This window comes from Oryx dammah, unplaced genomic scaffold, assembly GCF_014754425.2.
Source record: "Oryx dammah isolate SB20612 unplaced genomic scaffold, SCBI_Odam_1.1 HiC_scaffold_17, whole genome shotgun sequence".
Classification (NCBI taxonomy): domain Eukaryota; kingdom Metazoa; phylum Chordata; class Mammalia; order Artiodactyla; family Bovidae; genus Oryx; species Oryx dammah.
In genome coordinates, this window is record NW_024070201.1 from 35,795,357 (window position 1) to 35,808,346 (window position 12,990).

At 41.7% G+C, this 12,990-nt stretch overlaps 1 protein-coding gene across 12 annotated transcripts in view; it reads left to right on the top strand.

Annotated features, from left to right (window-relative positions):
* Positions 1-9,954, top strand: part of SOX6 (SRY-box transcription factor 6) — a 712,355-nt gene extending 702,401 nt beyond the window's left edge. For 10 of the 12 annotated variants that reach the window (XM_040258270.1, XM_040258272.1, XM_040258273.1 and 7 more), the window contains one exon: positions 3,153-9,954. In XM_040258270.1, coding sequence (XP_040114204.1) covers positions 3,153-3,456 — 304 coding nt within the window. In that variant the 3' untranslated portion in view covers positions 3,457-9,954. The remainder of the gene's footprint in view (positions 1-3,152) is intronic. The other 2 variants (XM_040258276.1, XM_040258278.1) reach the window with 2 other exon arrangements.
* Positions 9,955-12,990: the final 3,036 nt, after the last annotated feature.

Consider the following 12,990-nt stretch of genomic DNA (forward strand, 5'->3'; position numbering starts at 1 on the left):
GATTCTGGGTGAGATGGATAGACATTGAAGAGTTACAAGCAAAAGAGTATTGTGATATGACTTAGGTTTTAAAAAGATCACTCTGTCTCCGGGGTTGACATATTGTCAGAAGGGAATGTGCCCTGAACTCAGGAGGCAGACTCTTACAATAAAACAAATTAGAGTTGATGGTGGCTTAAACCAGGTTTGTAGAGCTAGAGGTGGCAAAAGTGGAGGGATTCTGAATATATTCCTGAGAGCAAACCAATAGGAGTTACTGATGGATTGGATATAGGGATATAGGATTTGCCCCCACAGTCAGAAGATGAAGTACTCATTAACCAAGATCTGAAAGGCTATGAGAGGAGCAGGTATATGGGAGAATGATCAGCAGTTCAGTACTGCACCTTTAAGGTTGAAACGGTATTTTTAACATACAAATCAGATAAGAAGTTTTATATGCATTTCTGTCTTCAAGGAATGAAGGGGAATTGACCAGACAGGAAGTCGATGGGGGTTGTAGGCAGCAGGTGACGCCATCTTCTGACCCTCTACCATCTAGTAGTAGGCTTTTGAATATCTCCTGTCTCACTTTCAGAAAGATGTTTTGTTTGTTTGTTCTCAGTGTTCCATTACCAAGTTAATGTCCAAATACTGTTAAATGTGTGCAACTCAGTCTAGAACAGTTGGATTCTGATTCAGATTAAGTACTTTCCTGATAGTCTGAGCTTACCTTTCTCCCTCTAAGATTGATATCTAGTAGAGAATTTGTGAAATAAGAAAGAATTCAACTCCTGGATATGGTACCTGTGTCACTTTGGACAACAACAAAAAATCTTTGGAACTTAATTGGTTACTTCATTTGTAAAATAGGAGAAGTGATATTTTTCTCTCAGACTTATTGTGAGGATTAAAGAAGATAATGTAAAAACATCTAAGCATTATCCATAGCACATAACAAGAGGTCAATTCAAGTTTATTTAATAGCTATATAGATATTTTGATTTTAAAATACTGCCAAAAAATGACCACCTATTCTTTGCAAAAAGAAAATCTCCTTCATGAAAAGAAAATGTACCATTTGATAGTTTGCATATGAAACAAACTAGTTCTATAGTTTGGTAATGGAACACTAAGAGCAAACAAATATAGATTCATTTACTAAATTGGGAAATCTGTAAAATGGGTTAATATTGCAGTAAAAGTTTTCACTCTACACTCATTATGTGATTATGGCAAAAATATTTTTATTGCAATTATCCAAACTCAGTAAAAAAAAAATAATAATAATGAGGCATTTATTGCCTTGGGTAGGTTAGCATAAAATTTAATTTGTGTCAACTTGCCTCAAACTTAGAAAGCAAGAAGCATACTGTTGTTGGAATTTGGTTCTATGAAAGGGAAGCCCATATTTTATCAGATGTTTCTACACATGGGTTCAGATTTCTCTATCCTCTTCTTTGGTACAGTCAAAATATCACTGTGATCCATAGAAAATGGATCGATGTTAGGTGCTTAGTATCAACTGGATGCCTACAGGCTCTGCAAGCTCAGGAATTTTTATGGAATACAGTAAGCATAATGTATCTGTATACTGAATATCTTTAAAGGAGAGAATGATGGAATTCAAGTCAGGTGATCTAGCTTCAAATCTCAGCAGTGCTGGTTACTAAATATAGGATCTTAAGCAAGGTCTCATTTTCTTCATCTGAAAACTGGGCATAGTAATACCTCATGGAGTTACAATGTTAACTGGATGAGATAATCTATATGAAAATATTTTATGTCAGTTAAAGGTTAAGGCATCGATATTATGCCTCATAGTGTCTGACAGAGGTTGTTAAAGACAGCACTATCAGATACCCCACAGTGGGATTTTAGGCCGTTTCTGTCATTTCTCCTTCTACCAGGCTGGAAAACATACAACCCTTGAGAAATTATACTCCTTCAGGACGTTCAAAAAATAGCTGGTAACTTAGTTAATTCTTCACAAATTCAGAGTATTTTCCTCTTAGATTGGGGTGGCTAGAAAGTTTCAATGTAGGGGGGTTGGATAAGAATCGTTCAAGTGATCGACTGACCTGAAGTCAAGTATTAAAAGGTGGAAGGACCTTCCAGGACTTCAGTGATCCCAGCTTTTGTAAATGGATGGAAACTGAGGCTCAGAAAAGAGTTACAAGGACAGTGTGAAGTGAGTTTATATTAATGTCCTTAAAGACTGAGAAGCACTTGGTGAATATTGCATCTAATATTGCATGGTTTCAGTCCTATTATTCAAGCCAGGTCGTAGGTCTTTCATGCTTTCAATATTTCAAGTTACAATGCCTCAAGGGAAACGAGAGACAGATAGCCATGTCTCCCTGCAGAGGGAGAGACTGACCTTTGTAAAGGCTCTGGTAAGTTTATTTGAACTCGAGTGACATGATGATGGACTGATCTGGTGTGACCAAGCCTTGGCACCTGCTAGGATCTAGGATGAGGCAACGTGTGTCATTCTGTTAAGTAGCAAAGCTCTCAATGTTCTTCACTCCTGACTCCTTCAACCCCGGCTCCAGCCCAGGGCCACAGGAGTAATGACATCCAAGATGATCCTTCCATAATTAGGAAATAGAAGTTTCAACGAGCTTCTCTACAGGTTTAACCACAGAAATAAGTAGACATTTACATGGATACCAAATACATGCTTTACTGAATCTGACTCTGGGATGTATAGGATCCTTCCTCTTCTTGATTTTTTCTTTGTACAACTCTCAAACCAAGGTGAAGACATAAACCTGCTTAACAGTGTCATTATAGTATGTCTCATGTTACCAGCCTATTTTTTTTTTTTTTTTGTAATGTTCTGGGAGATCCTAAAAAAATGATCTCACAAGTAACTTTGTGGAGTTAACTACAGTATTTGTTCCAGATGCCAAGGGTTATCAAAGCTTTGCTTCCATGTTGCAAGACCATCAATAAGTTGCTCCATTGTATTGCTTAACCTCAACTACATCATCAGGGAGGTTTGCAGAACTCCTCCAGGAAACACCTGTGTCCCATTTCATCATTTGCTTACAATTTCAAACAGACTCCCCTCTGAGACTGTGTGAGGGATGAATTCCAAAGCCACCCAGAAGAACATATGTATATAGATATTTCCCTCTGTTTTATTTTATTTTTTTGACTCTATACAGGCAGCAGCCTCAGATTCCAATCACCACAGGAACAGGTGTTGTGTATCCTGGTGCTATCACTATGGCAACTACCACACCATCACCTCAGATGACGTCTGACTGCTCTAGCACCTCGGCCAGCCCAGAGCCCAGCCTCCCGGTCATCCAGAGCACTTACGGCATGAAGACAGACGGTGGAAGCCTAGCTGGAAATGAAATGATTAATGGAGAGGATGAAATGGAAATGTACGACGACTATGAAGACGACCCCAAATCAGACTATAGCAGTGAAAATGAAGCCCCGGAAGCTGTCAGTGCCAACTGAGGAGTGTTTGTTTGCTGAATTAAAATACTCTGACATTTCACTTCCCCTCCCCCAACAAAAAAAGTTCTTAAAGAGCCCGCATGCATTTGTGGCTCCACAATTACATCAGCAGAATGGTCTTAATTGTTTCGTAAAGCGTGAGACAGATTAAGTTTTCCCTGATTTTTCATGAACTTGAGTTTTTTTTGTCGTTATTGTTGTTGTTGTTGTTTTTTAATTTAGGTGAAGACATATTAAATATGAGACACCAGGACTTGAAAACTTATCTCAACCCATAGCTGTCTTACAAGTCTTATATTTTTGTCTTACTTTTTTCTTTTGGATGTTGATAAAGGTTTAAGTTACTGTTTTAGATGGGGTTAAACATTCTCACTCAGGTATGCTGTGCCGGCCTACAGGTTGTGAATGTGTTTTTATTCTGAATTATTTTAGAAAACAACTGAGAATTTCATATTGTGAAACAGAACAAGTCCACGGCGTGTGCAGCTGCATGCAGAGCATATTCAAAAGGCCTCAGAATTCCATTTTTCCACGTGTAGAGTTAAACTTTGAATGTGCCAAACTTTTTCATAACTTTTGAATCTTAATATTTTGAAAGTCTTAAAGGAGACACTGCAAAGTCTTAGACAATCTTTGGCATCTTAAAATAAAATAGCAAACCACACATATTTTTTTTTTTCCAGAAAATGGTAAAGTACTCAGGAATCTGGAGACAAGATATTGTAAGGAATGAACAAGGTTGCCACAGTGCACGTACCCAATCGTGTTTGCCTCTTGACGTGCCATCAGTGTGACATGGTATGACGTGCACGCACTAGAGCGATCACCACACCAGATATCGACACGGTGGTCTTCTCTGCCTGAGACCACCTCTCACTACATCCATTATCCCTTTGCCTTTAACCCTGACATTCAGTCTTAACACATTTTTCTCTTAAATAATTTATTCATTCCAGAATGTCAAGGGTCCACTTACTATTTATTTAAAAAAAAAATTGTTGGTGGCATTAATTTAATAATTCTTTTTTCTCACCCTTCTTCCCCAAAGAACTTTTCAACCCTTTTCACCTCCTTCTCCTGCTAGATACAAAAGATGTACATAGTGATTTTATGTCCCCAGAACATCTGGAAGCATTTCTGAAACAAGATACTACTAAATACCTATATAGTTGTTTTTGAACATCGGTGTATATATGGCTGTAGAGCTGTGTATTTGGATACAGGTGTAGAGACTTACACTTCAACAGGAATGTCCCTGAGGTTCACCGTGACTTTGAATCTTTTGCCAGAATTTTCCCCTAATTCAGTTAAGCAACAAGTGGTAGGATCTGCATCAGTGGCATTTCCCCTGAATGCCATTTAGCAGCAAGGGTCAACAGTGGTGACTGCCAGGCAGGAGAGTCCTGCGGCCAATCCTAAAGCCCAAAGCTGCGGGCCATGTAGGAGTCCACAGGGATGCTGTCATGGGCTGGCACCTCTTCACTGAGCTGCCTGTCCCATCTGGCACATCTAGAGAGTTCTTTGCAAAATCCCCAGGATGCAAGAAGCTGCATGACAGCCTCAGAGCAAAGACAGAGGCAAACTGTCAAGATACATCCAGAGAATGAAAGAAGACAATAGGGAGGGAGAAGGAGGGGCAATACATTCCCTAAATGGGATGTTCCTACTGTTAATTCTGGGGACAGATCACTCCTAGGGCAGCAGCCGAGTTCCTCTGGCTCATTCCCTCCATCTGTGGCCGAGTGGGGGTCATGCCGATGTGCGAACAAGATTAACTGCCCGTGTCATGAGAGGATTTTTCTGGAGATGTGCTGATGCATTGGGAGGGCAGTGAGCCTTCCTTCCTCATTTCCTAATGACAGGGAGCTCAGCCATGCCATCTTGACCTTCCTGAATCCAGGACTGATTGCCTCCGGGGGAGCCTCACCCCGAGTAGTTCAATGGGAGAATGTCAGCAAATGGGACAGTTCACCTCATGGGACAACCAGAATCTGATCACCAGGACATAGGAACGGCCCCATCAGATTTCTTGAGCCATTTTGTCACTTGGAAGAAAATAGTGTACCTTCGTATTTATTTAAGAGTGCTCACGGCCATACCTAAGAGCGATAAATAGGTCTAGCCAAGACATTACTGTCCATGTCATTAGCTAGGAGTGCTCTCTATAAGCTGATTTAGGTACTGATAGGAATGTTTGGTTCTTAATATTGATTGGGGATTGGAACTTTGTTTTTGTACATTTATTTCAAATGAGGAGGAGGTCATTTTTCTAAAAAAAATGAGTATTTATTATTGTCTTACTGGTTTCTTTTGATTATATACCTCTCCTCCTCAGTTCATTCTCACATTTTTTTTTCCTCTTTCTCTTTGATTCTTGCTTTTGCCCTCTCCCACTCCTTTTTGATTTTGTTGCATAGGTAGAGTGCTGTATGGCTAGCATTGTATTGTATGTAATTAATTTTGCACAAAGGCAAACATTTAGAATAGTAGGTTAATTTTGTTTGTTTTTATGACCATGCCAAAATAATATTCTGGGCTGGTGGAGAACAAAGGACTGTTCTTTAGGACTGAAACTTGATTTTGCTTGTAGTTAAAAAAAAAAAGAAACAAAAAAAAGAAAACAACACAAAAAACCAACAAAAAACACACACACTCACAGATGTTGTTTCGTAAGTGTTATAAGCACTGGATATAAATGGTATTTTTTATCACTTCTGACTAATGTGAAGCTGTTGTACGAAAACTACATGAACAAAAGTCATCTGTTTCGACTCGTGTGGGCTTGCCTCACAGTTGCCGGATTTGAGTCATTTTTATGTCTTGTTATTTCATTTATTTATGCAAAATACATGTGTGTATGAACACTTTGTTTTAGCTCCAGCTCTGCCTCAGTTCTGGGGTTCAGTTACTCCTAGCCATGTTCTTAAAAATGAAAGGCTATTCAGGAATGATCTGATTGTAAACGTCTCTTTCATTGGGTCAAACAGTGATGCTGTATTTGAATCTAAATTCTGCACATAAGCAGTTTATTCTATTTATTAGCCAAGTTTGGCTCTAAATATCCATGGAAATTAAGAATGACAATCATAGGGATCACTTCATTTTATTTTCGGTGGGGCTTAAACAAAGTTTTTATGATTTTACCATCTCATTTTAGATTTTTCTAATTGTGTAAATATAACATAGAAATAGAATTTATTTTTGGTTCATGAATATTTAGTGAAATATAAGTTATGTATTTCCTTTTTGTTCTCTATCCATATATGTTGGTCCAGACTAGAAGTTGACAAGTCACTGTACCTCATGCGGTAGTGAATTATCAGCCACAGTGAGAGAGCAGAGCCCCACTTGCAGCTGGAGCAGGAAAACCCTTCACTCGGGTTCTCGTACAGTTTAGAACCCACTGTCCACAGACTCAGCCTTTCACTTTTTTCTCATAGAAAGCTGATGAATTGAACATGGTGAATTTCCAGCACAGCTGGGAGGGAGTCAATCTGCTGTCTGAATCCACGTAAATCTTATAAGGTAGTCCCGTGACCATTTAATAGCATGACACATGAATGCCATTATAAAGGCAAAATCTGCCTCTGACATTGGCCATTAATGAAAGCCTCATCATGCCAATTAGATTAAAGAATGTTAACCAACTTTTTTTTTCATTGCTCCCTATTTCATAATATCTTCAAATCAAAGGTAAACATCTCCATTTTGTTAAAGAACTTGCAGGAACAGGATTTTCCTTGTCACTTAGAATAGGGACACTGACTGACAATCCTGTCTTTAAAAAATGGACCATATGGAATAGGAAGGAAGGAAGGAAGCGAAGAAAGAAGGAAAGGAAGAAAGAAAGAAAAGAAAGGAAGCAAAGGAACGAAGAAAGAAAGAAGAAAAGAAGAAAGAGAAAGAAAGGGAAAGAAAGAAAGGGAGAAAGAAAAGGTCAGTCTGTGGACAGGAGCAGCCAGTCGAGCAGTTTCTCTGTTTCGCTGGCAGATGTGAGGTGGTATCTTTTCCAGGAAGGTACGAAAGCTTTGTTGTTTTCACCTGTATTCTGTATTCAGCTCACCCTTTTAGGAGCACATCAGTTCGCTCCACTTGGTATTTGATACTCTCCAACTTTGTCCTCAGGCCTGATTTGATTTGCCAGGGTCCCAACACCATCTCTCAGGCCAAGTTCTAAATTCAGGTGTGGGCTCACAGTGCTATTGAGCTTGTCAAATTCTGGCCTCCCCTGAACATTAGCCCCACTGGAGCCTGGGGTGTTTGAAAAGGGTGTGATCACTCTAGGGCTGAAATTAAAGGCTTCTTTCTTTTCCTTGTGAAGCCAGGCTGCTTCTCTGGAGCACACCCTCCTGAGCAGGGGGGCACAGGCACTAGTGAAAGCGGGGATTGTTTTGAGGAAGCCCATCGACCCCCAGTAGGAAGGCAGCCTGGTCACACCACAGCTGAGGCTGCCCCTCTTAATTCACTCATTCTGCAAAGAGGTGACCTCTACCCACTCATTAAGGAAAAGAAAAAGTATCGCTTCGTAGTTCTAAACCATACGAGAAGTCCTGTACCAAGTGCCAACAACTGCAAAGAATGCAGCTAGAGGAATGTATTGAAATTATTACTGGGTCTTCCTTTTTAATGAGAATATGACAAAAAATGGTTGCTGTAGCCTTGCCTGATTTTGTATATGTTTGTCTAAGGACTGAGTTGGCACTTAAGCTCACTTCTCAAAGTATAATAATATTGTATGACCTCATTTGTCCTTTTACTAAAGCACTTGCATCATTTCCTTAAGTCATCTGTCCCCTGACATGTTTTCTTCCTTAATAAACAACTTCTGTCTGTTATTCCTGCCGATTATGTTCTGTTTCTGATGCCCTGTACTATTGAGTGTAATCCTCTGCTAATATCACTGAAAATACTGATATGCAAACACTTTTCCCTTTCATCCCCACCCCATCTTTTCCTTTGGGGACAGATTTCTTTCCAAAAGCTCATGAACAAGTATTGGGAATGCTGGTACCTTGGAGGCAGGGCTAGAGGTGGGAGGGGGCAAGGCAGAAAGGTAAAGCTTAGTGCAGATTCTCTTCTGATTGTCGTCCATGGCAACACGAAAGCTTGAAGGCAACTCAGTGACATATCTTGCTCAGTAGTTTCTTATTCCTGAAGAACCGCACGCAGAAAGTGAGGCCTCAGTGCTGGTGCTCTTGGAGTATGGGGAATGTGCAAATATTTACCTGTTTCGTATGCTGCACATTGCAGACCTGCTCATGTGCATTCTCCGTTCGTCTTCCTTTGTCATATGTGTTTTTGCTTTTTTGAAAAAGTGCAGTCTTTATTGTACCCTTCTCCAGCTTGTAGCAGATTAGAATGCTTAGCATTTATGTTCATTCATTATTGTATTTGCCATGTAAAATGTTTATTACCTTAGACAAGCTTAGAAGCTGTTACTACATAACTTATCTTATTGTAACTCTTTTATTTCCCGACATTGTAATTTGTTTGTGATGTATATTGTGAGATTGTATTCTATGTTAATTTAATCAGCACAATTCACTGACATGCTGGACTGACATGCTGGCTGCTGTTTCAAAGTGTAAAGTTTGTGTAGGGCTGTTGAGACAACTGCTACTCTGTTGTCAAGGTACTGTGCTGGTTCCTCTAGCAACACTGCGGGTGTGGCCCTTGGGACGCTGAGGGCATTGAATACACCCTTGAGCAAATTTTAACTGCAGATTTTCTTTGTAGAAATTCTATGTATATTGCAGGTACCTACTTGGCCCATGGCTGGTAACTATTTGGGCAATTAGAAAAAAAAAAAAAAACAAGAACCATAAAAACTAGTGTCTATTGCTGCTTTGAATATGTTTGAAAGTCTGAAAATGTAAATAGTTTATCAAAAAAAAATCTTGTACAGTCCAGTGTAAAGTTTTTAAATGACCTTAAAAGGGTTGTCATCACATCTTTCTCACACTCTCCTCCTGATAATGGAAAAAAAAGTTTGCTAAGGATTAAAGAAATGAGAAAAAAAAAAAGAGAGAATCTCTTCAGATTTCAAGGAATGAATCATTGTTCTTAGCTTTGTTGCATACACACACTTCTTGGATTTCGTTGTGCAGTATTGATGTGAGATAAAACTCAACATTGAATAACCTTTCAGTGGTACTTCTCAAAGTCTTCCCCTCCTCTGCCTCATAATTAAGGGAAAAGATAAAATTGAAAGACACACTGTCTTTATCTATCCTGGTGTATGTTGGCACCTTAGCTACTTTTTTTTTTTTTTTCCTTTTTGCACAAGGTGCTTTCCTGATATGTTAAACATGCCATCTTTGGGTGATAATGTATATGCCATGGTGGGGCCTAGGCCCCTCAGGGGAGTGTCTATAAGAACTGCCTATTTATGCTCATTTACCTCAAGACTGTCCTCTCTACCCTTAATCTAGTCGTCATCACTCCATCTTTTGTACTGCTGTTGACACTTACAAATTAAAGATAAATTTTGTTTTATGACCTCCGTGTACGGCCTTGTCTGTGCCCTGCAAACTGTCCCTGCCCTGAAGCCCGGTCGGTCCTAGGCTTCCTCCTCCCTCTCCCCTCGCCCTCCCCCCAGTGCTTGCTGCTGGAGCCTGCAGGGCTCCCTTATCCCACTTCCCTGCCACTCCTTGCTTCTGCCTTGCTGGGAGGTAAGGCTCAGGAAACCTTCAAACCCCTTAGCCTGGGAGACTTGCCTGTTTTTCCCTTGTGGAGACTACACTGCTGCAGCAGGAAATGCTTGTGGATTCAGCCGGTAGGATCAGGATCCAAGGCGGATTTTTTTGTCAAGAGAAGATGAGAAAGAATGTCACTTCCTATTTGCCTGACTTCTTCATGAGAGTGAAACTGTTTATGAAAACTCCCAGCATTCCTGGGTATGAACGAATCTCAAGGGCCAGCCTCTCATCTGACATCAACTTCTACAGGCCTAGCAGCCAAGAATGGAAAATGCTGCACTTCTGGAACCCTCACCTCCACTGTGGTTGGGAGCGGTTGGCTGATTTCTCAGCTGCTTCTGCAGCAGAGGAGAGTTCCCATCTCGCTGTGCAGCCATGAGTTGGCTCAAGAGTGAATGATATCAGCCTCTTAACAGTCTGGGGTCTGGAGGTGGGGTAGTGGACCGAAGCGAGGCAGGCCCTTAAAGGAGACTGGCCAAACCAGCCAAGCCAGTGCTGTGGATCCAGAGGTTAGTGACCAAGGCCTGGAGAGGGAAACCAAGGGCTCACGGGAGAGAGAGGAGAGGCACTTCGTTGCTCACACCCTGGGGCCTGACCACCACCCTAGGACATTCGTTTCTCCTTTTGTTTGAAGTAAATCTGTGCTGTTTTCTGTTTGCAAAATTTCCTCTCCTCTTTCAAAGTGAAAGTGAAGTCGCTCAGTCGTCTCCGACTCTCTGTGACCCCATGGACTGTAGCCTATGAGACTCCTCCATCCATGGGATTTTCCAGGCAAGAGTACTAGAATGGGTTGCCATTTCCTTCTGCAGGGGATCTTCCTGACCCAGGGATCGAACCCGGGTCTCCCGCATTGTAGGCAGAGGTTTCACCATCTGCGCCACCAAGGAAATTCCTCTTTCAAACCCTACCCCAGATACTACCAACTTATCACTACCTTATCAGGCCTTTCCCTGCTCCCCAGGCAGTTTCAGGCTCTCCCTCAGGGCTCCCAAGTTACATGGAAAGAACTATGATCACGTTGTCTCATTGTAATAACCTGTCTCTGTGTCTGTCTTTTCTGCTAGATAACAAGCCACTGAAACCAAGGACTGTACCTTGGTCCTCCCAGCTCCCAGCACAGTGCTTGGCACAGAGTAAGTGCTCAACACTTGTTTGTGGAATGAATGTATGAGTGGTGGCAACTTGGCCTCTATGTGTGTTACAGATGCCTCTGAGTATCAGGGTCTTAGATGGTGGAGTGAGGGAGCCTGTAGAGATACCGTAGTAGTAGTTATTTCATTTGGAGAATATTTTTACTTGAAACATCTGTAGTCATTTTGGGGGGTGGGGAACCATTTCAAGACAGAGTGATGGTTTCTCTTGATCAGACTTGAAGGAATCAAGTTCCCATGCTTTGAATGCCCACGTTTCTGAGCCTAGCATCACTGCTCTGTCCTTCTTCCCAGGCATCCTGGCTAAAGCATGGAAAAGACAAACCAGAAATAAGAGGCTTTATGGATTTGTCCTGCTCCTTGCTTGACATCCCAGGGCCCAAGATTACCTTTCACTCTGCCCAGCGATGAGCGGTATTGGCAGGCCTACCCCATGGACATCCACCACAGAAGCAGGGGTCTTCTTAGCTTCTATGCCTGCTGGGGAGAAGAAAGGTAGTGACCACACAAGCTGTTTATTTAGTACCTACTCCTTCTTCAACAAAAGAAACTCATGGTCCAGGTGATAATGACTCTTTCCCTTAATAGTGCTCTAGAGCCTTGCTTCCTGGAAATATGGTTCATGGATCAGCCTCATCATCCCTTGAGACACATTAAAGCACTTCCTGGGCCAGGCTGAGTAGCAGGCTCTGATATACAGGAGCATCTGATGACTATAAGCTGCCTCTTCCTAGTCAACAACACACCATGGCGTGGAGAGGTTAAGGGTGATTGTCCTCATTTGAACTGTGAAGGTTTACAGACAGGAAGTGAACTACCCAAAGTCAGACTTCCCTGGTGGTTTAGACGGTAAAGAATCTGCCTGCAGCGTGGAAGATCTGGGTTTGACCCCTGGGTTGGGAAGATCCCCTGGAGAAGGGAACGACTACCCATTTCAGTATTCTTGCCTGGAGAATTCCAAGGACAGAGAAGCCTAGCCTGGAAGGCTACAGTCCATGGGGTTGCAAAGAGTAGGACAGGACTGAGTGGCTTTCACTTCACACACAAAGTCACGCAGAGATTAAATAGCAGTGTCAGAATGCACACTTGTATGTTTCCATTTTAAAAACAGTTGACAGTGTTGCATACGGCCCCACAATAGTCTGTGGAGACCACCACCCTGGGCCGACTCCAGTTGTCACCAGGCATCCTGGGGTGTGTCACTGTGGGTGCACTGAGGCATCTAGGGGCAGTGGTCTTTGACAGCTCCAACCCCTGTTCTGGCTGGGCCTGGCCCAAGAGAGACCCCCCCAGCTCTCTTAAGAACTTGTTCTATAGTCCCTCAAAATTTCTTCTTTTTTCCAGAAAATGTGAATTGCTCTGAAATGATCTGATTGCACTTGTCACATACACTATATTGTGTCGCAGCAATCTAATGGATTCCTTTGTCTCATTCACTTTTTTTAAATCCTATAGTCCTGGCACATACTAGTTTCTCCATACATGTGTGTATTCTTAAAACACTTAAGAATAGGGCTTCCCTTGTAGCTCAGTAGGTAAAGAATCTGCCTGCGATGCAGGAGACCTGGGTTCAATTCCTGGGTTGGGAAGATTCCCTGGAAATGGCAGGAAGGAAGGAAATGGCAACCCACTCCAGTATTCTTGCCTGAAGAATTCCATGGACAGAGGAGCTTGGCAGGCTACAG